The sequence below is a fragment of the Hippocampus bargibanti genome, linkage group LG19 (genome assembly GCF_051943395.1).
Source record: "Hippocampus bargibanti isolate YZ-2025 linkage group LG19, ASM5194339v1, whole genome shotgun sequence".
Taxonomy (NCBI): Eukaryota; Metazoa; Chordata; class Actinopteri; order Syngnathiformes; family Syngnathidae; genus Hippocampus; species Hippocampus bargibanti.
The window spans coordinates 7,066,008-7,090,548 of record NC_142752.1 but is presented as its reverse complement, the minus strand read 5'-3'; the positions used below and the strand labels follow the sequence as shown (position 1 = coordinate 7,090,548).

Here is a 24,541-nt window from a genome sequence, read left to right as displayed (position 1 = left end):
CAGTCTCTTTTCATCAATGGATGCTCCAACTTTGTCTTTGCTTTTAACGATTAGCTTGTAGCAGACGTGCATGTTCCACCATTACGTCTCTGATCCAGTGGTGAAAAGGATGCGTTGAATTTATCTTTCATCTAGAACTGCTTCATGCAACAAAGAGGGTGCAGAAAGTGCTTAAGATTGAATGACTGTGTCTTTGTGTCGTCACATTATTTGTTATTTAGTTTTTGTTGTTGTTTTTTCACTTTAAGATGGTGCCGCGAGAGTGGCTGCCTTTACAGCAGCTCCTGTATTTGTTTTTCTTCTTCTTCCTTTCCTTTCCTCTTACTTTCATCACTATGCTGCTGTGAAATGTAAATGTCTCCACTGCGAGACTAATGAAGGCCAATCCAATACTAAAATCTCTTTTTAATAATCTGTCACACTCATCTGCACATTTTGCAAAAGTCACTTACTCCGAAAATCTTCAGACAGCACACGGTCATTTTTTTCTTGGTTTCTTTTTCTGCCCGCCACCAAAGAACAACTCATTTCTTTCAGCACTTTGGGTGCATGATGTTTTTTTCATGACAATGAATCCATCCAAATAAGAATATGGCTGGACGCAAGCTGGTGAGGAGGAGTATTTTTTGGCCAAGAGGATGCAGCTGTCGCCAAGCTCATGCCAGACCTTTTCATGTCTGAAAAGGTGTTTAAGACCTCACTCATGATCAAGGGGGCAGTAAAACAACAGCTCGCAGTTCTCTCAAGGAAACTGTATGTTTAAATAACACATTTAGACAAAAACTGTTGTTTTTAAGTTGCTCCAAAATGTTGAACAAAATTTGAACGCCAAACTTCCCAAGGCGCACATGCCACGCAGTTGCATCCGCTTTTTATTATTTTAACTCATTCACTGCCGACGTGCAAAAATGTGTCCACTCCAGTGCCAGGGTTTTTGTCATTGTCACTCGAATTCCAGGACCCACAGAATATTGAGTGTTAGGACTATATGAACATTCAATGCAGCATAAGAAACCTTAGACTCTCCTTTTTCCTCAGAAAAAAAAATAATTCATCCCTACATTATATGGGTCTGGAGTTATCTAAGTTTGAAATGGGGACGGCTGTACAAAATACAATACATATTGGGTTGTCTAGTGCTTTAACAACAGCTGAAGCTGGAACGAAGCGCTAACATGGAAAAAAAAGAAATGCTGCCCCGTTGTGAAAGGGAAAAACATTGCCAGAGACCATGGCCAGCGCTTTATCGGCACCCACGCATTAAAAAAAAAAACAGACAAATTCAGGAATGGCGGTGAATGAGTTAATTATTTAGCACGGTGGACTGGTGTTCAGCACATCCACCCTACAGTTCTACAGTTGAGGGTTCAAATACCGGGTCGTGGCTGGTTATGTCATATTTTTATTGTGTTAAGGGAGCCAAAAAGAACAATTATTTTAGATTTGTTGAATAAAAAAATAGCCAGTTAATCAGTGAGTAGAATTTAAATATTGTAAGAATATTCGCCTAAATAAAGCCATATCGGCCATGATTGAGATTTTTTTTTGACTGACTGACTTCTTACTTGAGGAACTTGAGCCGGAGTCTCTCGGCCAGCGGCAAAGGGCTGTCGCCGCAAATGACGGATTCATCGCTATTGAACCCACTGATGGGCGATACGGGGATGGGCGGGTATGTGTCATTCATGTCGGTTTCGACCTGAATTTGGCGTTGAAGATCTCCACTTGGTATACTTTGAGAAAAGGATCGGACACTCTCACCGGCGGTTTTGGGTGGTCCATCGGGCTTGTACGCACGCTTGTTTTTGGTAGATTGGCGAGGCCCGATTTGCTGGTTCTCCGCATCACTATCCTCGCTGGATGAACACAGGCCCACATACACGCTTTTTTTGACAGCCACGGTTCTGTCATTGTCGGTCTGACACGGTTCCGAGATGCACCTTTGCACTTTTGTGGCCGCCGCTCTGACAAATTTGTACTTGGGGGGAGGCTTTTTGTCCGCCTTTGTCTGGATCGGAATCGTCTCACCTGCCATTTTGAGACCGCCATTGTTTTGATGAGAGCTTGCTTTGGGTTTTAAATTCACTGCAAGGAGGTTTAGTTTTTTGGAGACATCCTTATTTGCTTCTTGCGTCGTCGTGGCCGTGTTCCTCATGAGCAGCCTGTCCCTTAAGGGGTAATCAGTAAAGCAGCGCTCTGGACTAGCGCTAGCGTGTTCTGAGGATTTTAGTTCAGCTTCCTTGATGTCGTCATCTATGATGCAATGCGACGGGGTGGCCGTGAAGGACGACGCATCCCAGTCGATGTCGCTAAGACAAAGAATATCAATGGCGGCCGATGGGGAATCCGTCTGACAGAGGGGCACACTGGGACACTGTTTATGACTAACGGGTGTGTCCAATAGCAGTACTTCCTGTAGATTTGGAAGAACTGACGGCCATGTTTGGGCTTTTCCTGAAGAGGAGCTCTCGAGGGTCATCTGCGCAAGGAGGTCAGACACACCATCGGCTTTGTCAGCCATCTTCTCGTTTTTACTCTTTGGTTTCTTCTCTGAAAGAAACACAGACTCAACGTGAGCACCAATGGCCAAACAAGGACATTTTTACTTTTTTGGGGGTTCAGCGGAGGCCCAAGAAATGATGGCAGATGTGTGCTGATTCCCATTGATCAGGAAATTGAATATTATTGGTTAGTTATCTTATTAACTCATTCACTGCCAGGCGTGGCAAACTGTGTCCACTCCAGTGCCAGGGTTTTTGTCATTGTCACTCGAATTCCAGGACCCAAAGAATATTGAGTTTTAGGACTACATGACCATCCAATGCAGCGTGTCTTCTTTCATCAGAAAAAAGAGCTAATTCCTAAATTATTTTGGTTTGGAGTTATATGAGCTTGAAATGAGGGCGGCTGTCCAAAATACAATACAAAACATTGGATTGGATTTAACACAGCTGAAGCGGGAACAAAGTGCTAACATGGAAAAAAGGGAAATGCTGCCTCCTTGTGAAAAAAAAAACATTGCCAGAGGCCACGGCCAGCGCTTTATCGGCACCCAAACTAGAAAAAAAAAATGAAAACAATTCTACGTCATATTTTCAATTCCCGAATAAATTTGTGAATGGTAGTGAATGAGTTTATGGCAGAAAATGATTGTAAATTACTTGTTTTTTTATCCCCAAAAACTGTGTTTAAAAAGGGGTGTGAAGACTTGATATCTATTCCGGTGAGTTCTAAAAGTAAATGGGAAAATTCAATTTTCATGACTTCCACACAGATAATTCTCCCTCTCTTCTACTGTTTTTCCTTCTTTTCCAATTTCAACGCGGGATGTCAAGGCTCCTCTATAGGAAGAAGCAAAGCCCTCCGCAAGGTGAAGCGCAACCCCGACGTGGAGAGAGACAGAGACCCGGAGACACCTCACGGCTCCATCTGAGTCTTTGATGTGTGTCGGCCAAGCTGTCAAACTAACATGTTTGGGGTGTTGGGGCAGCCGTAATGGCCTCGCTTGCAAAAACAAGCCGACGCTCCTTTGTGCCTTTGATCGTCATGGGAACAACTTGGCACGTCTGGGTACGGAGAAGGTGGGCGGAGCTTTTAGGGCGACCACACCGAGGGATAATTTTGAGTGTTCCACATGTCAAACCTATCAAGCAATATTTGGCCAAAATTATGTCGTTTTAAAGTTAGTGTTGTCTTACTCTTTTTCTTGTTGTCACCAGCCAAGGCTTTGTCTCTCAGGTAGATCTCCACCACCTCTGGGAAAGCCACACGGAACAGGCTCTCCTCCTCCACGGACCTCACCTGGTGCTGATCCTCGGCAGGCCAATTCTCCGGAAACACATAATGATCTGCAAGAGACGAAAAGGGCAATTTTGTCTCAGCACCCTAATTTTGCTTATTTATCATGAAAGTGAGCTTTTTTTGTTCTTGGGGGTATCATTTTTGTAAAAAAACAACAACAACAAAAAACATTCTTAACTCAATCACAACCGTTCACAAATGTATTCGGCATTTGAAAATATGACCTAAAGTGCCATTCCCAAATTTGTTCGGGTTTTGTTTTTTTTTCATTCTTGGGTGCTGATAAAGCGCTGGCCAATGTTTTTTTCCGTTTCCACAAGGAGGCAGCATTTCCTCTTTTTTCCATGTTAGTGCTTTGTTCCAGTTTCAGCTGTTGTTAAAGCGCTATATAAACCAATAAGTATGTATTGCATTGTATTTTGGACAGCCACCCTAATTTCAAGCTCATATAACTCCATTTCCATATAATTTAGGAATTTCCTCTTTTTCCTGATAAAAGAAGAGAGTCTAAGGTTTCTTAAACTGCATTTAATGTATATGTAGTCCTAAAACTCAATATACTCTGGGTCCTGGAATTCAAGTGACAATGACAAAAACCCTGACCCTAGAGTGGACACATTTTTACACACGTATGGCAGTGAATGAGTTAAATTTGAAAAACATTTTTTTGAGGGGGGTGCTGGCGTTATCTTATTTTGTGCACCTTTTTAGGTTGAAATAGTAAGAAGAGGGGCTTGTTAGTGAACAAGACGTGGATATGACAGATTGCCCAGCATGGGGAGGAAGCCAGATTAGCACCTAGCGGCTGTTGTGAGGGATCTGCCACCTCTGAAGCGCACCTCACAGTCAGTCACTAACAACCCCGTAGAGCCCCATCCGTCCCCGCACCCCAAACCTCACTTCTGTCTCGCCTGTCACTCAAGTTGAGAGGCTGTTTTTTGCACCGCGTATGTTGTTATACTTGCCCGGTGTGCTCCAGATGACTTCGAAGCAAGAAACCGAATTCCTCATCCGTGGTTTCAAGATCCTTTTTATTGGAGAGGGGTGGAAAAAAATCCGGAAACAAATCAATCAATCAAGCAATAGTTATAGTAATATAATGCAAACATGAAAGAATGCATTGATTAAATAAGAATGTCAAATAAAATGTCACAATAAATTTTTCAATGAATTAAAATGCAACATGAAAGCATTACCGGATGGGCTTGATTTGCGATGATGTAATTCTGCCACTCATTCTGTTCATCAGCTCTGTATAGGTTATCAGAACCAAAACCTTTTCACTGGTGTAGTGCTTGGGCCAATCCATCTTTTCAAGAGCAAATTTCTAAGGCGAGAAGGCAAATAAAACCCTTTTGTCAGGATACCGGTAATATGGGTCATGAACAAAATGATGGACAACAGAATTGATCCGGTTGCTATGCAAATCCGAAAAAAAAAATAAAAAAATAAAAAAATACATGTCGCGGCTTGGAATTGAAGCGGATATACGCAGGACAGGAGGTGTGGGAAAATCTCTTTTGTCAATGGATGCTACAGCTTCGTGTTTGTTTTCACCGTTCACCATGTAGCAGACGTGCACATTTCACTGTGACGTCCCTGATCCACTGGTGAAAAGGATACTTTGATCCTCTCCTCTTTGATCTCAAACTGCTTCATACAACAAAGAGGGTGCAGAAAGTGCTTAAGATTGAATGACGGTGTCTTTGTGCGGTTATATTAATCCTTTCTGTTCTTTTGACTTCAAAATAGCAACGTGAGAGTGGTTGCCTTTCCAGCAGCTGCTGTATTTTGTTTTTCTATTTCTTCCTTTCCTCTTCCTTCCATAACTTTGCTGTTGTGAAATGTAAATTTCTCCAAAGTGAGACTCATCCAATCCAAGAACAGTTCTCAAAAGAAGTCGGGAAAAAAAATAAAGATTAGAAATTGTTAAAATATGGGGAATTTTATGAGAAATTAAGCTGCTATGAGTGGACATAAAACATTACCTGCATTGATAGCATATTTGGCTGTCTTCTCTGAAAGTTTTTGGCGGGTTTATCTTTGGATAGCAGAAACTCATTGATAATCTGCAAGGGGAAATTGAAATGAAAGATGTGTTATAAAAAAAAGCAAAAAAAGCAATTTCAAAATAAAACCAAACAAGACGTATGATGACAGATCTACCTCTAAAAACGGGAATTGCTGACTTGCCAGCGTTTTCCTGAAATGACAAGGAAACAATTTTTGTGAGAACTAAAGTGCCACGGAAAGCTCGTTGCGACCAAATAATTTCCCCCCCTGTGTACTTTTTGATATTTGCCTCTACGGATTGAGCCTGCCGGATCCGTTCTGAGCGATGCCAATCACATGGACAATGGTAGTCAAAATCTTGAGGTTGGCAGAATCGCTGACTGTCGCAAAGCACACAGCCGCTGCAATTGTGGTTTTTGGCTGAGCCTTAAAAAAAACAAGCAAAAGTATCAAACGCTATGATATGAGAATTTATCAATGTTATGGCCTATTCTGAGCTTTTTAAATCTTCTAGAGTGGAAAAAAATCCTAATTCTCAACATTTTGCAATTGAATCCACACATTTTAGACACTCTTATCTGGTCTCCAAACGGAGGTGCGAGATCGAAGCTCACTCACCTGGATGTCGACATATGTGGCAGTGGGGAAGCTTCTTCGCGACTCCCTGAGACACGCACGGCGCCTCGTCTCTCCACCGCATGAACCTGAGACAATCAGCACATGCGACATCATCACACCACTCCGCTTGTCTTCATGGCGCCTGTTTTTCAATTCTACCTCTGCAGAATCGTTTGCCCTTTTATGGACTGGATCAGCTTCAGAGCTTGTTCTTTACCGACACCTGGAACTCCCTACGGAGGTTAAATGACATGATGGAAAAAAACAAGTTGTGTATTTTTTTTTGTTTTGCATGAAACATACTTTGGGAATGTAATCACATCCAAGGAGTATGGCCAAACCAATGAGATTCTCTCGGGAGAGGCACAATTCTGTTTGGACCCGAGAGGTCTTGTAGCAGTCCACTTGGGGGTCCTGGTAGTAAATACAACAGCTGTCAATCAAGTCAAGCAAATTACCTGCTGATGAGCGAATGAAAATACACACTTTGGAGGTCATATTCAAGTTTCTGTAGACAGTCCGTGCGCCGTACAAGAATGCATCTCCATCATTGGTGATGCAACCATCCACAAGACTGTGTGAGTCCAGGTACGCACACATGGCCTCGGCTTCCCCTGCGGCAACCACCCATGGGACTCCTAGGTAGTCAAGCATCTCTCCACACTGCAAACGAGAGGTGGCAGCGTTATACATACACCATGACAACAATTTTCAAAAACAGTGTCAACTTGGCACACAACCTCTCGGAGGACAGCATTAAAGCGCCCTCTGTTGGTGCTTGTGGAGGATTTCGATGATTTTTTGGGCCCTCCAAATCGGTTTGCAGTCCTCTGGATCATGGTCTCTGTTTTCAGTTTAGGGGCCTCTCCTTCCATGACGAAAACTAACTTCACCCCCATAAGAATGAGGGACGAAACCCGAAAAAATAGATTCCTGTGTATAATCATCAGAATCAGAATCATCTTTATTGCCAAGTATGTAGAACATACAAGGAATTTGTTTCCGGTAGAACAGTACTTTTTGTAGGCTTATTAGGAGCACAATCCTTCTCATATTATGAAAGTGGGCTGAAATGAACGTGGAGTATTACCTCAGGTGGGGCTTTGTGACTCTGCCCATCATTCCGTGGACGTGCTGGGCCTCGCAAACCCACAAACTGAGGTCGACAGCAAGGGTCTTCCCACTCAAGCTATACAGCGGGACCGACTCTCGTACAGGTTCGAGGATAGACCACAAATCGTGTACACCCATCGCCACACGAATCCGTGATTTTATATGTGGTAAATGAGTAAAATGTGACGGCGATTCGATTCATAAAACAATAACTGAGTTTGTGTTTTTCAAATATGGGCGCCTGTGAGGCAGCAATCCAATTCGCTTTCAATCGACCAATAGACATCCCTTGCTGTCCTCACACCCGTACAAAATGTGAAAATGTATTTACATTACGATGTATTTTACACAAACATAACACAGAAATATCTAACATAACGTAAATAAACAGGTAAATCGAACAATAAAAAGATTATTGAGTTTCAAAAATGAAAAATGAACAAAACGGAACACTCGCATTGTCGCATAAATTTGACGTCATTTTAAACCGCCGTCAATTTCGTGTTGCCACGGATACAATGATGCTGTTTACAAAAAGAGACAGCCGTAATTTCACTAATTCTAAAGGGATAAACTACACTAAACTAAACTAAAGTAGTTTATGAACTACAAAATTTATATACTGTATCTCGATGACGATAAAGACCACAAAGTGATCAGAGGAAATGTCTGCTTCACGTCCGAACGGTTGGTGCAATGTAACAACATAATTTCTGTGTGGTTTATAATGTTCCTCTTATTTATTTACTTTTTCAGATGTGGAACCAAAGTTGCACATCAAAATAGTGGGCTTGATTAAAGAACAATCTTTTCATATTGCCAAGAGTGTCCTCGAGGTAAGTGGTTCCGAAGTTTTGGTTCAATGGAGTTCAGTGTACGTCTCCGGGAATTAATTGTCAACATGTATCCTACAATTGGCTGTTGACAAGTCCTGGGTGTACCAGCTTCTTCTTGCTCAAAGTCAGCTGGGACAAGCTCCAAAATAGACAAAATGGTTGGATGGATGGGTGGGTGTGTGAATTGACAGATGGATGGATGGATGGATGGATGGATTGGACGTAATGACGAGATTTTTTTTTCTTTTACGAAACAGGGACTAAAACAAAAGTTTCCCCGGGACTTTATGGATCCAGAAATTATTGCATTACTTGAATTTGACTGGCATGCATTTCTGAACAACCAGAAGAAGGTATTTTGATATAATAAAGAATGGTGATTGTATGGTATGAATTGTATTTTATGTTTTTAACATTGGCCTTACCCAGAACAGAATTGCTGCTCTTTGATAGGTTTTTCATATGGCGATGTGCAGCTCTGTGTGAAAGTAGTGTAGATAAAATGCCAAAATATAAAGAGAACACTTTGTTTTTGCTTTTTCTGAAATGAATTAAAAGAACTTCCCTTACTGGTGACATCATGTGACATCCTCTTGTGATTTCAAGGAAATGCGTGGCGAAATGTGGCAGTTTTCCAGTGGCGTCATGTGCTTTGTGGATGGCCAGTTCATCGGAGACAACGATGCTCTCATCAACTGGGCCAAAGATCAGTGGGCTTTCACATGCGACCACCTGGAGGCTCCCTGCGTGGACGAATACTACCTGAAACATCTCCGAGCAACTCGGGCAAGTCAAATATCAAACTACAGCCACATTTGTCAACAAATCAAAGACTTTGAACGATATGCTGCACCTGAACCACAGTCAAAATTATCTTATATTATTTTTTTTTTTTTTTGGGGGGGGGGGGGTGTTTTCTATTCAGCACAGGTTTGTCTTCATGGACATTGAGATTGGAGGAGAGCCAGTAGGGAGGTTGTTATTTGAGGTAAATTGATGTCTTTCGTAAAAAAATACAGTATGTATTCAACCTGGCAATGAAAGATACACTTCTGAAACTGTTGTGATTACAGTAACAGAAATTGGGTCAAGCAGCAAATCCAGCGTTGTGTTCAAAATGGACCGAACCTATGCTTCTAATTATTTAAACCAAGGGGATTAGGTCAAGATTTTAATTCTTGGAGTAGGGGTGATAACAATTCGGATGAGATAATGCTATCAAGAAATGGCTGACCAGATTACAGTATCAGTCATACTGTGGTTAAAAATAACAGACCGAAGATGCAATTTTCCCTGGTCAAGGGTCGCCATAGTGACTCACTCACATAATGTTTTTCACAGATTTAACGCTCATGCTAACCCAAATGTCACTTGGTGTTAATTTGTGTTTTTCTAGATGTGACCTGATATGTAATTTTTTTCACGCAGCTCTTCTCGGATGTGTGTCCGAGGACGTCATGGAACTTTGAAGCTCTTTGCACAGGAGAGCGGGGCCAGTCACCCAGCGGTTATCCGCTGTGCTACAAGGGCTCCCTGTTTCATCGGGTGGTGCCCAACGGATGGGTGCAAGGAGGAGGCAGGCCACGGCCTGTGCAGGCCACACCGATGCTGATATCATTTAATTTCAATGACAGATTTGCATGTTTTTGCTTTTCTTTGCAGATATTACTCCAGAAAGAAAAGGAAATGGAGGCGAATCCATCTATGGGGCAACTTTTGATGGTACGCCAGGTATCTGTTGAATAATGACTTGCGGGTGTTAATTGTCTGACTATATGTCTGCGTTCAGATGAGAGCTTTGCTCTTTCTCACGACAAGCGAGGCACTCTGGCGATGGCCAACAAAGGGCCCCACAGCAATGGTTCCCAGTTCTATATCACCCTGCAACAAACACGGTGGATGGACTTGACCTATGTTGTTTTTGGGTTAGTCGCTATCATGAAACATTCAGTGATTCAATCACAACCCCTTGCATCTGCAAATTTGATTAAGCATGTTTTGCTTATTTTAGTCAAGTGGTGGAGGGTGTCGATGTCCTCAAGAGGATAGAAGAGGCCCCTACCACCAATGAAAGACCCAAGAAGGAATGTACAGTTGTGGACTGTGGTGTATTTAAATTATAGCTTATATTTTTGAATGTATATATTGTCTCACTATAGTGCATTTTTAAAGTACATGCTATAATAAAACGTTATTATTCTTTGTAATATTTTTTTATGGGAGTTTATGATCTGTAGGCAACAGTGAGTCCTCAGAGCTAAGTTAAAGCGACAAGACGGTATTAAGTTTTCATACAATGAAAAGATGCACAGTTATATTTTTTGAAAACTATTACTTTGATAAGAAGAGGATGCATAAAACCGCGTTAGATAGAGGACAGTGATTCGCTGTGGCGACGCCTGAAGGAAAAAGCAGAAAAGAAAAGATTAGTTTCATCAAATCTGTTTCAAACCATATGCATGAAAACTGCTGTGTAAAATACGTATTTCCTTTGAAATGTTTACCAACCAGTCACAAATCTTGCATTTGCCTATTTGTTTTATTAGCTTTTTTTCCTCTCCACTTTTGTCTGTCCCTCTACCTATGGTTGTTCTTCCTAGTATGTATTGTTTTATTGGGAAAAAAACATCAAACTCCATTCTCTTGTTGATCTGAAAAACAATATTTTTTAATGGGAAATATTTTTGTCCATTTATCTTTGCGAGTCACGAATAGTGACTTGCGCCCCGGTGACGTGTTTCCGGTCCGCCCTCCCCTTCTCTCGCCCCCGCCTCAGCCCGCCCACACAGTAGAAAGGTGTCACATGATCTGTCAAATAGGAAGTGTCTTGTTTTGCCAACGCAGCTTCAGCCTTGAGAAGCCTTCAGCAGCCTTGAGTTCCAAACTCGGAGACGGCGAGCCCGACGAAATTACCGCCACCTCGTTCTCAACACATATACCGCTGAAATAAGTCGATCGCAGCAATGAACGCGAAGGTGTATTTGGTCGCCGCGGCAGCCCTGTTTGTCATTGGTGCGAGCGTCGCGTCAGATGCAGGTAAGTTCAACACACGCTCGCTCGAGCCAATGCTAACTGCTAACCGACTAGCCTCCAGCGAGTTGACGCATCGACGCATTTCTTCAATATCGTGTACATAAATGACAAAATGTCCCCTCAACTAAAAAGGCAAGGTGTTTAATATCTTAATTGAAGCGAGAGTCTGTGTCACTGGTCTTCCACCGGGTGTTAGGTATTAATTGTCCAATTGGCGACAAGCTAGTGTCAATTCTACGGTGGTTGGTGTGTAAGCTAGCCAAGTGTTGCCATTTTGAAAGCTAACTAAATTGCAATCAATTCCATAATTTTAACCAATAATTACTAGTTTTTTTTATTTATGGTAACATGAGATTTCAATCCTTTTTTTGGTTATTTGAACCATAGTGTCTTCATAAAAAAATGGCATTGGAACATAACATTCAAATTCTGACAATTTCACTTTAGTTTTTCAACTAGAAAGGGCTTGGAAAACCCAGTTAAATGTAAATTTAGTGAGAAAATCAATTCAAAACGCAGTCGGTCATTGAATATGTTAAGCAAAGCAAGCCTACAAGTGAGCAAGCCTACAAAAATTAGAAGCAGAAAACAAAATAAATCCAGATTGATATAAAAACATGAAATTGGTATGTTTGCAGATGAATGCGCCAAGCTCTTGTGCAATGCTTGTGACGCCACGAATGACTGCCAGTGGCTCAACTGCTCATCATGTGAGTATCCTTCCATCCCTAAATGTGCATATGTCTGTCAGGTATGCATGGCGAGATGGCCACAGGTCGGTCTTTGTGAGGCTGGAATTGTCCGCTCTGACTCCTCTTATTCCTGGGAATGGAGGGAATGTATTGGAGGACCACTGTCGTCATGTTGCACAAAACAGCAGCAGCGTGACTGTGACGGGCCAGTTTTCATTATTGTATTGGGCACACACATTGAGGATTAACAGAAGACTGTGACTGGTTTCCTTTTAAATGTTCTACTGGACAGGGTCTGTTTACAACAGATCCGTTCCTTATAGTGACGGTGTAAGCAGAATTTGTACAGGTAGGAACATGTTGCGCTCTTCTATTCTGGGTTTCTTCTAACCCCCTCTTGCCCCCCCACACACACACTTTTTTTGGGACCCATACAAATCTGCTTAGCTGGACTAAGTTGATTTTGCAATAGCCACCAAACGCGGCAAAAAATGCCTGTGTGGTTAGGTCAGAGGAACAGAGCAGTTTATCAGTGTGAGGAAAATAGTTCACAGAACGTTGGCCGTAATTTAAGTCAATAAAAATATAAAACAGACCCACACACACTCATAGCCTGATCACTCGCACGACTGTGCACATTTGAACAAGAGTTGCGTCAGGCATGTGATTATGCCTGATTCTAGTAAGTCTGACACAACGTAGCAAAGGAAGCAGGGTAATGTGTGGCAGGAAACCCGATTTATCTTCACACCGAGGCCCAATGAATAAGGAAACCAAAAAAGCTTTCGCTGCAGGAAAGGTTCTTTCTAAATGAGTGGGTCATCCTGCCTGTTTTGGTCAGATTTACACACTTGACTCGAGCATAGGCGGGAATCTCTTAGTTGTCGACCGGTTTGACAAGTCAACCCAAAATGACGATTTAATTCCGAAACTGGTCTGACTGGTTGGTAAATTTGTCAAATGCTGTGATCCAAAGCCTTTTTTTGTTCATTTTATTGCTCAGAGTTTTGCTGTATTCCTCTCACATTGCACATAAACAAATGGACAAAGAGGAAAATATAACGGAAGAACTCCCACAATTCAAATGGATGTCGAGTTGAAAAGGTGTATTTAAGAATTACAGAAAAAAATTGCTTTTTAAAAATAGATTTAATCAAAAACATACCTTGATGTCAGTTGAATTAATTCAGTGATCGCACATGCAGCTCAAACCCTAATTGTGAACTATCTTTTCCATTGAAATAAATGAACATTTGTTGCAGCTTTTCCCACAAAAACTACACATTTTTGTCATGTGTTTTAATAAAGCCGACATATCTACTCAAAAAAAAAACCAACTCTGCAAAGGTTACAATGTTCAGCTAAATGATAAAGACCTTTTATCTAAAGTACACAGAAATGGGGGTGTTTGCCTAATCACCTTCAGCATTGGCACTCCAAAACAAAGGATCTGAACTGTCGACAGATGTCAAGAGTGCTGACTTGACACACACATGCATCAAGTTTATCCAAAGCCAAAGTCTTTCTGGGTCAAGAATGACTGCCTCGTTGTCGTTTTGAACTTAGAAAAAATGTGCGCATCATCTCATCCAGTCGATGGCTGTTTTGAAAGCCTGGAGGAAGCACGTTGCAAGGGCAAGTAAACACCCGCGGAATAATCGCTACTCACTTCCCTGGGCCAAATGATCTTGGATATAAACCGCCACCCCGCTCGCAAATATCCAAGCGGTGGCCCTACCTTTTTCACAGCCTCCTGTTAAAACAGCACCCGTACCAAAACTCCACGACACAATTTATTTATATCTTTTTGCCAATGGCCTTGCGGAGTTCCCCAAAAGGTGTCAAAAATACTTCAACTAGCATGTGACAAAATCCTTAATTACGTAACGAACACACTGCAGACAACGAAGCCGTGTCCGTTCAGCTTTGTTTGCTCAATCATGTTGTTTTTATAATGTTCTTATTGTATGCCACCATAGCAATCATAAACCGGATCTGACAAACAAGCGTTAATTGAGCTTCGCAAGGTGCGGTTCCACAGATTCCCCCTTCCCTCCCTCTGGCAATCATTCATGATTCACATTTCTTGTAAAAGTGAAAATGACAGCAAACATAAACAGTCCAACGTATAAATGAATTACCACCCTTTCTTGAATGTGTTTTAAAGTGACAAGAGCACATTGGAAAGAATCTGCGGTCACAAGATGCCGTGAGTCACGACTTGCTGAGAAACAATAATTCAACCGTGCGGGTGAACCGCGGCTATTTGTCGATCTGAGGTTCGCAGAATTGACCTGTTGTAAACAGCGATACTGTTTTATTGGGGAAAGTGTTGACGTCTTAACTTCCTGTTATTAGGAGCAGGAAACATTCACAGAGGTCCAAAGTCCCATTTGTTGGTTAATGAGTAATTGGATTGTATTATCCTTCCCTTTACAAATGTATTAAAACATTCAGGCCTATATTATATTTTTTGATTATATGGCGGAAAAATTTAACCCGCAATATGCAGGTTTTTGACACCTATCTCACCAACATGATGATTTTTTTTGTTTTCATTAAAAAACCTTTATGTGATCTGATACATGTATTCTGCCATCTGCTGCATGATCACAACTCTACAGGAAGCTCGAGTTTTGTTTTGGTAATTTCCAACATTGTTGCTCCTGTGTGTATCATGCTCTTGCGTTTTTCAGGAAAATCATTGTTGGGAAGTTAGGGTGAGAATAACATGAAAATACTGAGTGATTTTTAAATATTTAATTGTATTTACCTTTCTTAGTCTCGCAGTGGAGACATTTACATATCACAGTGGCAAAGTTATGGAAGGAAGAGGAAAGGAATAAAAGAAAGAAAAACAAAATACAGGTGCTGCTGGTAAGGCAGCCACTTTCGCGCGCCATCTTGAAGTCAAAAGAACAAAAAAACAAAGTAATAATAATATATAATAATTATTATATTAATAATATAGAATAATAATTCATTAAAACAGTTGCCAAAAGCGGCCATTGTATCAAATGTGATACCAAAAATATCTCAAACATCATGATAGAGCTTTTTTTTTTTTTTTAGATTTTGATATGAGTTAATTAACATCTCAGATCCCAAAAATCTAAATTTTCCGGCTATTCGTTGATGGCTCAGGTCTCACAGGGTTAATATAATTAAAATATGCTTTTATTTATGAACCTCACACTCAACCACTGTTGTCGGGCTTCCATTTTTCATAAAACGTCACAGACAGATGGATTTTTTTGACTAGGTGTCTCTGAATTATGTCCAATTCTGGCACTGGTTGCCAAGATACCAAGCAAGAAGTAGCCTGGCGCCGATTCCCGCTGGTAAAAAATGATATTTTGTACTACTCTCATCCGAGGGAGTATGGTGGCCAAAAAACACTTTTCATGGACGTGCAGTTTGTCGTCACGGCCGCCATTGTGCAAGCTGTTTTAGTCATATCATTGCAGACTCACTAAATTGGAATTTGTCCTGAATCCATGGCGCGTTTGCTCATCGTGTGCTCGCATAATTTACGCCGCTCTCTTTTGTCCTGGATGGTTTTATTTATATAATGCAAATAAAATTCATGAATGTGTCTTTTTATTTCAGTGTCCACTGCCAGCAGTTGCTATAACGTGACTCTTCTGGATAAAAACGACACCTGCAGTAACGCCAGCTGCTCCGGTAGGTCTCCCAACAGTACAGGAACCTCACGTGTTACATGATGTGAGCGTGGGTAAATTGGGATGCTTATATGACGTGTTTTGTTCACGTCGAAATAAAGTGTAAGCAACGTCAAATGATAGCGTCTATCAACCATGACCTGAATGCTGACATCACATTTGACAGTTGTTAACGTGAGTGCTATTTCGCTTTATGTGTCCGCTCTCTGCTTTGTCTCTCCCAATATTTTTTGGCATACATTTGTTTTTTTAACATAATTTGAACTGACATGGGAGTGTATTTCAATGTGTGGTTTCCATGGTGTTTGTGGCTCTCCCCGTTTTCAAACTTTTGTCCCGGTGATGGTTTCCTGTCCAGGTGAGCCTACAACAACCCTGCCGACTCCCACCCCTGTTCCCACTGTCTCTAACAGCAGCACTCCTGATCTCACAACAGGTACCCCGCCCCCCCGACCCCCACCCACCTTTGCTTCCCCCTCCTCCTCCAGCTGCCTGCCTCGCGCACCCTTTCGTGCTTCTCAAACAGCCACATTGTAGTTATGGTTTCCTCTCGAAAGCCGTTTTGAATTTGGGGAAGCCATTAGAATGTTTAATCCCCTCCACATATTACATGTAGAGCGCACAACAAATTAATGAATAACTTGTTTTCAAATCTAAAGTAAAGAATAATGACTGTTATTGCCGTTTACATCCAAAAATATGAAATTTTGGCTAGGATTTTAGCAAGCATCATGAAATTTCACAAGTTTGATTTGCTTGCGCGGACCGAAAAAAATGATGTGGCGGGCCGGATTTGGCCCCCCGGCCTTGACTTTGACACCTGTGTTCTGAAATATGTATTTGACTGCAGCCTTTCCTATTTCAGTATCTACAGTGAACAATTCCTGTTATTCTTAACCATAATGACGAGAACTTGGGTTCTACAAAGTTTAAAAAAAAACCAAAGGCATTTCATCAGAATCAGAAAACCTTTATTCGTCCCACAATGGGGAAATTCGAGTTTCCATGGAAAAGACAACACAGGGAGCCGCTTCCACTTTTTGAACACTGTGCTCGAATACACCCAATACAATTTGGAGATTGGAAAATACACCTTTAAAGGACAACCGACATCTCCGGACAAGTCATGTCCATAATTTGTAAAATGGCTTCAAATGACTTGTACTGAGCGTATTTTAATAAGATTCCACCGCATATAGCTATATTTTACATTTTAAGACTCGCGCTGAATATTCAGGAAGTCTTGTTTTTGAGTTTGACGAGTCTGTACGTGACGTCACTGAAGGAACACCCCTGAACGAAAAAAAAAAAGGACACATTGTAGCACTCTTTCCATCACGTCAATGCTTGTTTGGTCTGAAAACCTCGTGTTGCACTAGAAGAGGGGGTCCAAGCTCCATATATAAGGTATTTATCAGCCTGTGGAAACGCAATACACTGTCATGTCTACAAGAGTAGACACATTGTAGCAGTCCTTCCATCACGTCAATGTATTTTGCTGTACTTGTTTGGTCTGAAAATCTTGTGTTGCACCAAAAAGCCGCCAGAAGAGGGCTCCATGAATTGAATTTATCAGCCTGTGGAAACGGGCTGATTCATTCCTCACAACAGCTCGGTGGCCATTTCTTGCCTCTTTTTGGGTGAGACATTTCCCCCCAATGTTGCCTCAAAATGGCATGGAATAAATTATTTAATCGATTGCAAACATGTATGCTTTCCTCTTCAGAACTATTTGAATCATATTCATAACTGGATGTTTAACAAGAAAGCATTCTCCGAATCTGAAGCCATTATTTTGATTCTCCAGCAATGCAAGACGTCTTGCCGTGACGTCACGAACTGGGGGTGGGACTTTCTGAAAATGCCCAATTCGCAGCTCAATTTTTTTGCTGATTTTGAACACTTTAAGTCATTTTTATTGGTGTTTTTCATTTGAAGAAAAAATATACTGCGTATTTTGGGTATTTTAGATGCTATAAAACGTTTTTCTGATGTCAGTTAAAAAACAAAAAAGTGACATCGGTTGTCCTTCAAAGGTGTGTGTCCCCCCCCCCCCCAAAAAAAGCCCACATTTTAGCTCGGTGAGCATAAGATTGTACGAATCAATGACAAAATAAACTTGGGGTAACAAACATGATCTTCGCCAAATATTTTCAACATTTAATGCTTGGGGGGGGGGAAACTTTTTGAATGTCTCTGTGACCCAACTGCAGCCAGTCCAACCAACACATCCACTGCGGCGCCGACACCCACCCTCAACACCACCACCATCACCACAGTTGCGCCCACAACTTCGTCCAAAAATTCAAGTAAGCTTTTTTTGCCCCATTGGGATAGAATTGTGCCACAGCAATTTTTTTTCATGCATATTTCTTTCCCGTTTTTTTTCCCTCCAGGCAGTTCCACAACAACCGCCCCCGTGACGTCCTCTCCGGCCCCTCATAAGAACTCCAGCTTTGACGCCGCCAGCTTCATCGGGGGCATCGTGCTGGTGTTGGGACTGCAGGCAGTCATCTTCTTCCTCTACAAGTTCTGCAAGTCCAAGGAACGCAACTACCACACTCTCTGAGGCCGGGCGCGCGCTCAGGTCTACGCCTCTCGCAATGAACCCCCGTCAACCAAAACACTCCCGTCCGCTTCACTCGATGACTCTAACAGTGTTTCCGATCCCCTATATCCCCCCCCTTGTCCATTTTACACCTCGTAAATCAATGACTCCTGCAAATTGACATTGCTTGAAGTCTCCTCATAGAAATGAGCCGATTGTTCCCCAAATGAGAAACACTGTTGGAGTTGCTCAACGTGACAACTTTCCAAAAAGTTCACTTTCGCTTTTAGCCTGTCCAATCGTTCCTATCCCCTCTCCCGAATGCCGTTTTATCTTGTGTATATGTTGGTCATTGTTGAAGAGGTTATGATTAATACCCCCCACCCCCCGCCCCTCGCACCCTCGCGGTTAACAAGCCATTTGTCAGGAGAGCGGCTCGATTGGTGTTGTCTTGCTGAGGCGAAAAAAAAAGCGGAAGCGAGTTGCCCCTCAAGGGCAATTGCATGCAATAAAAAAACATCAAATCAATCTCCTGTCCGCCCTGTCACCTTATATTCCCCCCTTCCTCCCACCCCCGCCGCCGGTAGTCCGGTTGCAGCGGGGGATTTGACAAAATAGAAGATTGTACAGTATTTTTACGAATGTCGAGAGTTTAATGCCGAGTTGGACGCGAGCTGCGTTCCTTGATGGCAAACCGTAACACAGTAGGTGTCAAGTGCCTTTAAATGTGTAGTCTGGTGTTGACGAGGGATCTCCAGAGATGGATGGCTTTTATTTTTACTTGCTTTCCTACCCTCACAGAAGATAGCAAGTTCACGTGTGGTCGTTGGGACTTGACGCTCTCGGCAATCGGCGAGTGAAACTTCTGTTAGATTTACAGGGTTTGGTTTCATGTTGTGGTGAAGAAAATGTTGATAAATAAGGAGTCTTGTTGGCTGTGTGCTGCTATTTTTTTGTTTGCTGTCATTTAGTCGTCATGTCCATCTTTTAGGTTTTCGTGAAGTTCAGGGAAGTCTTAATGAAGGAACGTCGATCTGCTTTTTTTTTTTTTTGAATGCGCTTTACAGATCTCGCCACTTGATAAATCGTAAACAGAATGCCTTGAAACCGTGACGCCAAAATCCCTTTGTTTTGGTACCGGACTTAAGCACTGATGAGCTTTGTTTGTGCTGTGTTTGTACGGTTTGGAAACCAAATCAAATGCTTATGTATTATTCGGCCGTGCAGTATCGAATACAAACTTGCTTCACCGTACTTTTGCCGGGTGGGCACTAGGCTACAGCCCAAAGATGCACAGTGAATTTTTTTGCCTTAGCCACATCCCATTTTTGGCCATGTTTCTCCCCAAAATACTTTCGTGCAAACTGTCCTCTGCTGCTATGTCATCAGGCCCGAATTCCTATTTATATCAGATTGTCGCAACATGTCTTGCTTGCCACGTGCTGCTTGAGAAAAAGTGCCTTATTCAGTTAAGTTTGTCAGACGAAAAACGTTTCCTGGTTGTTCATGTAAACGTTTAGCAGCTATTTAAGACCTGATATTTAATTTTGTCATGCCTATGTCCACATTTAAAGTTTTCCACAGTACAGTTCAGTGCCTTTTGTTATGGGTGCGATCCAATCATCAGACAGACTCATTTGGAGTTCCAAACCCTTCGAGGACTAACAAGACCAGTTCTGCAACTGAACCGCCTGGTTGGAACATGAATTTTAAAGGTTGTAGGGTACTTTTCAAAGCTGGCCAGTGTTTTCCCTCTCTTCCCCCATTCCTGGGTTTATTTTCAATGTTTAAGAAAAAAAAAACAAGCATTCCCTTGCACGGCCCACTGAGTTAATTGCTATGCGTGCACACTGGAGTGCCATCCATTTGTGTTGCCGTCTCAGATTTCATATTTCTTGGTACGATTCAAATGGCTTTGTGACAAAAAAAGTGTGGCCTTTTTATTTGTCTTTCCATGTCTTTGCATCCCCCCCTTCCCAAAAGTGGCTTTACGTTGCAACCTGTTGATCCAATAAAGTGTGTTCAAACAATCATCACCGTTTTCCTTGGTATGTCGATGATGGATGTCTGATCTTTTGTTTCGGTATTACAGGGGCGTCACTGGGTAAAAAGAGGCTTGCGTCCTAGTGTCAAGTTAATGCTTGTGAAAGGTCAGCTTTGTTCTGTGGTGTTTTTTTAACCTAACGTTATTCAAACAGTCCCCAAATTGCAAAACAAATTTAAATTTGACACTTCTATCATTTGTATGCCAACACTGCCACCTAGTGGGTAACCATTGCACTACCAGCAAAAAAATGTCCAAAATAGGCTTTATTTCTAATGTACACTATGTAATATACAACAAATAATGACAACTTGACTTTGTTAAAAATAACCTGTGGGCTAGTTTAATTTTGATCAGAAATTACTATTTCTGACTAAGCTTCCCAACAGATATCTTCTTCTTTGAGGCTGTTGCGTAGCTTTTGTGTTTCCCTGAGAATATGGAGGCTCTGCTGACCGACGCTGCTCGGTCTGTCCTGATGATTATGATGATTATTTTTGCCCCTAGCAGGAGAATTTGACAATATCTGCACAGCACTTGGCTTCTTGGTCGTCTTTTTGGTGGCTTGTGGCTGCTGGGTCAACTTGTGGACCTGAAAGAATGATGTGCATAAATGTCTGGTTTTAAAGAAATAAATGGTAAGGGGAAAAAATTATGTATATTGATAAAATATCATATTGGACTGGAAATGAAAACTAAAAATACAATGTGTCAAAATTTGAATACGAGTTCAGTTCTAACTTATGCATGGATAAGGTCCTCTTTGTCCTACCGACTGCTGATGTTTCCTCAGTTTTGTGATCTGCGCTCCTTTTTTGTCCATCCTAGCCACCATACTCTCAAGTTCTCTCTGCAGTTCGTGCCTCTGCTCCATATGCTGCGCGGCGTCAATCTGACGCATCAGTTCCTGATGTTCACTGAAAATCCCACACATTTAATCATCACCAAACGTGAAAAACGTGTGTATGACGAGCATCTCGGCCGGACTCACAAGCCCATCTGTCCCAGCTCGTCTTGCAGGGCCAGCAGAAGATCGGACAGCGACTGAGCGTCGGGTTCGGCCTCGCCGTCTCGCCCGGCTGCCGTCTGGCCGTCCATGCGCAGGCTCTTTCTGGCGCCGCAGCCCGCGCGCTGCAGGGCGTGCACCCGCTCGCACAGCTGAGGCTGGTGGTGCTTCATCATGTGCAAGATGCTCTGCACGTTGGCGTGCACCGAGTGGCTCGGATTGGTTGACTGGAAAGGAGAACGCCATCGCATTGAAATACAACCAAAAGGTAAGGATGAATGCTTTACCTACCATTCCTGCCACAAAGGGAATCCTTTTTGGCTTCAGTGACGCACTCTCATTCGGTCGAGGGGATTTCTGAAATCGATCACAATCATCAAATACCGCTACATCATCCCCATCAACCATTTTAAGGATTTTAAACAATACCAGCATGGGCTTTTGGGGAGTCTTCTTTGACTTCGTCTGCTGTGGAGAAGATAGTCTAAGATTGAGGTCCAAATCTCGCTGCAGCTAAGGACACAGTGGAAAGTTGTTTTAAACCACACGACATGCAGTGAGGTCCAAATGTAGCGCAATGGATTTTAAATAAAAGCATGTACATGTATATGCTTTTATTTAATGCAATGAAGAATGGCAAAAAATATCTTCAATTACAAAGATTTTGACTAACCTGGCCTGCTTTTTCTTGCACAAGTTTACGTTCATGCTCCTCTTTCAGAAGCCTCTGCTCCAGAACGGCAAGCTTCATCTGCCAATAGAAGTGCCAAAATAAGACTAGAAAAAGAAGAGTGAGAAAAAAAATAATACAAATCGGAAAAATAACATATCTGACCTCTGACAGATTTTGAGTCCTGCTCAATTTGAGACACTCTGACTCAAGTTTTTGTATCTTTTCATGGTGAATTTGGTCATCTGGGTTGCTTGGCTGCTTCTCTTGCTTCTGCTGCTGTAAGGTTGAATTTATTATGAAAACACGAGTCAAATTATTGTTGAATCTGAAGTTCAACCAAAATGATATTCTGTTTCGGGCAGTTCTGTCTAAAGAGATTATTTTGTCCATGCATCGTACCCGATTGTCCACCGGTGCGTCCTTGTCTTTCCTTGCGCTGTCCACCATCCTCCTCATGTAGTCTAATTGCTTTTCAAGCATTTTACAGCGAGACTCCGCAGACTTCAACTTGGCGTCCAGCTCTGTCATGAAGTCTCAGTGAAGAGGAGAAAAAAAAACCCAAACAAACTAGATGTTCTTACCTTTCTTATTATTGCCCTCTGTCATAAGCAGGCTCGCTGACATTGCAGTGGGCTGATGCTTCCCCGCATCCTGTGAAAATTGTGGGTGGCTCTTTTCTGTTTGTAGCCGCTCCTGCTCCAGGCGTTTAATTTTCTCCTGAAGGGTCCTTAGTGCATCCACGACACCTGAAATGAGGCAAGCAGATTGTACCTGGAAATATGTTTCTATATTCCTGTAACAGTGAGGAAAATGAAAAGATCAACACCTCACATACCCTGGCTATTCTGTTTAGTCGATTGGAGTCCAGGTCTGTCGATCAGGTGGTCTGGGGTTTTGGAGGACAGCTCCGTTTCTTTTGGGAGTATCTTGTCCGGAGGCTGGTAGTAGCTCCCGATGTAGCTATTTTTGGAAGGGGACTCTGAAAGCTCCACAAAACAATGCAAACTTTGTTATGGTCTACATACGACTACTTGGCAATGACTTGACTTGTCATACATCATTTACAGAGGCTCAGGTGAAATAATCAAAATTTTACTACGTGCATATACAGACATAGCACACATGCATAGCCAATAGTATGAGGGGCCCCCACACCGCCAATTTTCAATGGCAATTGTCAAATTTCTTGAACGCACAACTGATGAGGCTCGCAGTTGGTCATTTATACGGACAATAACTCGTACTGTATTCTTACAGTGATGCATTCGTGGCCACTGGGACATGACTAATTCATTTATGCTACATTCCACGTTTAAATATGTCATTGGCTAGTATGAAATTGAATTGAATCTCTTTGGGTGTTTACACCAATTTGGCCACTGGGCACCAGTGAAATATCCTTTATTGGGACAAATGTAGCAGTTTTTACGAACGCACCATAAATCCAAGTGCACAAATGAAATGTCCGAGCTCCCCATAGGTTCCCTGGACGCGGCATAACAGCTAGTTTATTGTTGATCGTTGTTAAAATCTTAATCACATCTGCAAAGATAGCAATAACTACTGCATATTATTTAAAAAGCTGTTAGACTGCTTCAAGTCGAAACTGCGATCGTCTTATGCTCGGCTAACATTTAGCACTCCGAGCAAAAACGGCTCCAGTTGAAAGGTTACCTGATCGTGGCTCAACTCCATTCTGTACCATTACGAGGAGTTGTCCTTGTTTTGAGCATGCACGTCTAAATTTAAACTGCAGATTGGTATTTGGATTAGCAGTTTCGCGTTAAAACAGCTGCTTTTGACAGAAGTTCCCCACAGTTTAAATTTCCCTCTCCTTTCCCGGCTTTTTGGTTCATGTTCCGCTTGCACAAGAGTTCCGCCCTCCCTACGCCATCTCCTTGCACACTTTCTTGCAGATTACGCGTTTAAAAGACGTCACAATTTCGTAAATATTTCCTCATAGTCACGCGTTGTTCAATTGGAATAATAATTCTAATAATTCAATGACAATGAGTGTCAAAAGTCAAAGTTTTTGCACGACAGAAATTCGATATCTTGCTATTATAATGATCCAAACTGCATATTATTTTTGCTGCAGACAAAATAAACTATTTTACTTGTACACAAATGATATCTTTGCTGAGTGGTTGATATCTTGCTTGGCCTAGCAGCCCGAACAAAAAATGGGATGCAATCGAAAGCAAAAAGGACACGGGGCCACTTTCATGAAATTTATGACCTTATAAACTTTTGTTACCTTCGTGTTACTTTCTCACTAAGTCTACATGTGTCACCCAGACATGCTTTACGTTGCATTTACTTGGAAATGGTCGTCGAATTGCATTCTCACCTCTTTCTCACTCGTTTCACAAATAGCCATGACGTCATTAAACAAAACAAGTGTGTAGGGGGTTTCGACGGTACTTCACCCTTTTTTGCACGTTTCCCCATCTCTCTTATTTGTGATAAACAACTCAGGGA

At 42.0% G+C, this 24,541-nt stretch overlaps 4 protein-coding genes across 10 annotated transcripts; 2 read left to right on the top strand and 2 right to left on the bottom strand.

The window, feature by feature from the left end:
• Window positions 1-694: 694 nt before the first annotated feature.
• Window positions 695-7,855, bottom strand: gen1 (GEN1 structure-specific endonuclease). Its single transcript, XM_089022033.1, has 13 exons — window positions 7,523-7,855; window positions 7,173-7,365; window positions 6,919-7,095; window positions 6,736-6,846; window positions 6,592-6,665; window positions 6,433-6,518; window positions 6,090-6,240; window positions 5,968-6,004; window positions 5,790-5,870; window positions 4,998-5,128; window positions 4,767-4,828; window positions 3,699-3,848; window positions 695-2,550 (listed from the first exon to the last, which is right to left on the bottom strand). The coding sequence occupies exons 1-13, from the start codon at window positions 7,681-7,683 to the stop codon at window positions 1,562-1,564; spliced, it is 2,403 nt and encodes an 800-aa protein (XP_088878159.1). The 5' UTR covers window positions 7,684-7,855; the 3' UTR covers window positions 695-1,561.
• Window positions 7,856-8,049: 194 nt separating this feature from the next.
• Window positions 8,050-10,802, top strand: ppil6 (peptidylprolyl isomerase (cyclophilin)-like 6). Of its 2 annotated transcripts, XM_089021914.1 has the most exons (9): window positions 8,050-8,232; window positions 8,302-8,381; window positions 8,639-8,734; window positions 8,988-9,167; window positions 9,307-9,369; window positions 9,810-9,957; window positions 10,044-10,103; window positions 10,171-10,306; window positions 10,393-10,802. In XM_089021914.1, exons 1-9 carry the CDS (start codon window positions 8,211-8,213, stop codon window positions 10,502-10,504), a joined length of 897 nt encoding a protein of 298 aa, XP_088878040.1. In that variant the 5' UTR covers window positions 8,050-8,210; the 3' UTR covers window positions 10,505-10,802. The 2 variants fall into 2 exon arrangements, with proteins under 2 accessions (XP_088878040.1, XP_088878041.1); XM_089021915.1 differs by lacking the exon at window positions 8,639-8,734.
• A 396-nt stretch (window positions 10,803-11,198) lies between these two features.
• On the top strand, window positions 11,199-20,370 carry cd164 (CD164 molecule, sialomucin). Of its 2 annotated transcripts, XM_089021362.1 has the most exons (6): window positions 11,200-11,417; window positions 12,053-12,124; window positions 15,716-15,790; window positions 16,148-16,225; window positions 18,003-18,098; window positions 18,186-20,370. In XM_089021362.1, exons 1-6 carry the CDS (start codon window positions 11,345-11,347, stop codon window positions 18,356-18,358), a joined length of 567 nt encoding a protein of 188 aa, XP_088877488.1. In that variant the 5' UTR covers window positions 11,200-11,344; the 3' UTR covers window positions 18,359-20,370. The 2 variants fall into 2 exon arrangements, with proteins under 2 accessions (XP_088877489.1, XP_088877488.1); XM_089021363.1 differs by lacking the exon at window positions 16,148-16,225 and having other exon boundaries at window positions 11,199-11,417.
• cep57l1 (centrosomal protein 57, like 1) lies at window positions 20,062-24,497 on the bottom strand. 5 transcript variants are annotated; one of them, XM_089021357.1, is made up of 11 exons: window positions 24,411-24,497; window positions 22,896-23,046; window positions 22,642-22,806; window positions 22,460-22,581; window positions 22,223-22,336; window positions 22,061-22,138; window positions 21,817-21,900; window positions 21,679-21,744; window positions 21,373-21,614; window positions 21,154-21,298; window positions 20,062-20,973 (listed from the first exon to the last, which is right to left on the bottom strand). In XM_089021357.1, exons 1-11 carry the CDS (start codon window positions 24,438-24,440, stop codon window positions 20,755-20,757), a joined length of 1,416 nt encoding a protein of 471 aa, XP_088877483.1. In that variant the 5' UTR covers window positions 24,441-24,497; the 3' UTR covers window positions 20,062-20,754. The 5 variants fall into 5 exon arrangements, with proteins under 5 accessions (XP_088877483.1, XP_088877484.1, XP_088877485.1 ...); XM_089021358.1 differs by having other exon boundaries at window positions 22,223-22,333; XM_089021359.1 differs by lacking the exon at window positions 24,411-24,497 and adding an exon at window positions 23,735-23,957 and having other exon boundaries at window positions 22,896-23,039.
• Between the last annotated feature and the right edge of the window lie 44 nt (window positions 24,498-24,541).

What these genes read in the sequence shown, in the direction of transcription:
- gen1 (XM_089022033.1), bottom strand. Translation starts at nt 7,683, where the DNA reads ATGGGTGTACACGATTTGTGGTCTATCCTCGAACCTGTACGAGAGTCG. An exon ending in ACTTGAATATGACCTCCAAA is followed by an intron (nt 6,847 to 6,918) that starts GTGTGTATTTTC and finishes ATTTACTACCAG; the next exon opens with GACCCCCAAGTGGACTGCTA. An exon ending in TGGTGACAACAAGAAAAAGA is followed by an intron (nt 2,551 to 3,698) that starts GTAAGACAACAC and finishes TGTTTCTTTCAG; the next exon opens with AGAAGAAACCAAAGAGTAAA.
- ppil6 (XM_089021914.1), top strand. Translation starts at nt 8,211, where the DNA reads ATGTCTGCTTCACGTCCGAACG. An exon ending in TTCTGAACAACCAGAAGAAG is followed by an intron (nt 8,735 to 8,987) that starts GTATTTTGATAT and finishes TGTGATTTCAAG; the next exon opens with GAAATGCGTGGCGAAATGTG. An exon ending in CTATGGGGCAACTTTTGATG is followed by an intron (nt 10,104 to 10,170) that starts GTACGCCAGGTA and finishes GTCTGCGTTCAG; the next exon opens with ATGAGAGCTTTGCTCTTTCT.
- cd164 (XM_089021362.1), top strand. Translation starts at nt 11,345, where the DNA reads ATGAACGCGAAGGTGTATTTGGTCGCCGCGGCAGCCCTGTTTGTCATT. An exon ending in GAGCGTCGCGTCAGATGCAG is followed by an intron (nt 11,418 to 12,052) that starts GTAAGTTCAACA and finishes GTATGTTTGCAG; the next exon opens with ATGAATGCGCCAAGCTCTTG. An exon ending in CACTCCTGATCTCACAACAG is followed by an intron (nt 16,226 to 18,002) that starts GTACCCCGCCCC and finishes ACCCAACTGCAG; the next exon opens with CCAGTCCAACCAACACATCC.
- cep57l1 (XM_089021357.1), bottom strand. Translation starts at nt 24,440, where the DNA reads ATGGCTATTTGTGAAACGAGTGAGAAAGAG. An exon ending in GACTAAACAGAATAGCCAGG is followed by an intron (nt 22,807 to 22,895) that starts GTATGTGAGGTG and finishes GCCTCATTTCAG; the next exon opens with GTGTCGTGGATGCACTAAGG. An exon ending in GAGCTGGGACAGATGGGCTT is followed by an intron (nt 21,299 to 21,372) that starts GTGAGTCCGGCC and finishes TGGGATTTTCAG; the next exon opens with TGAACATCAGGAACTGATGC.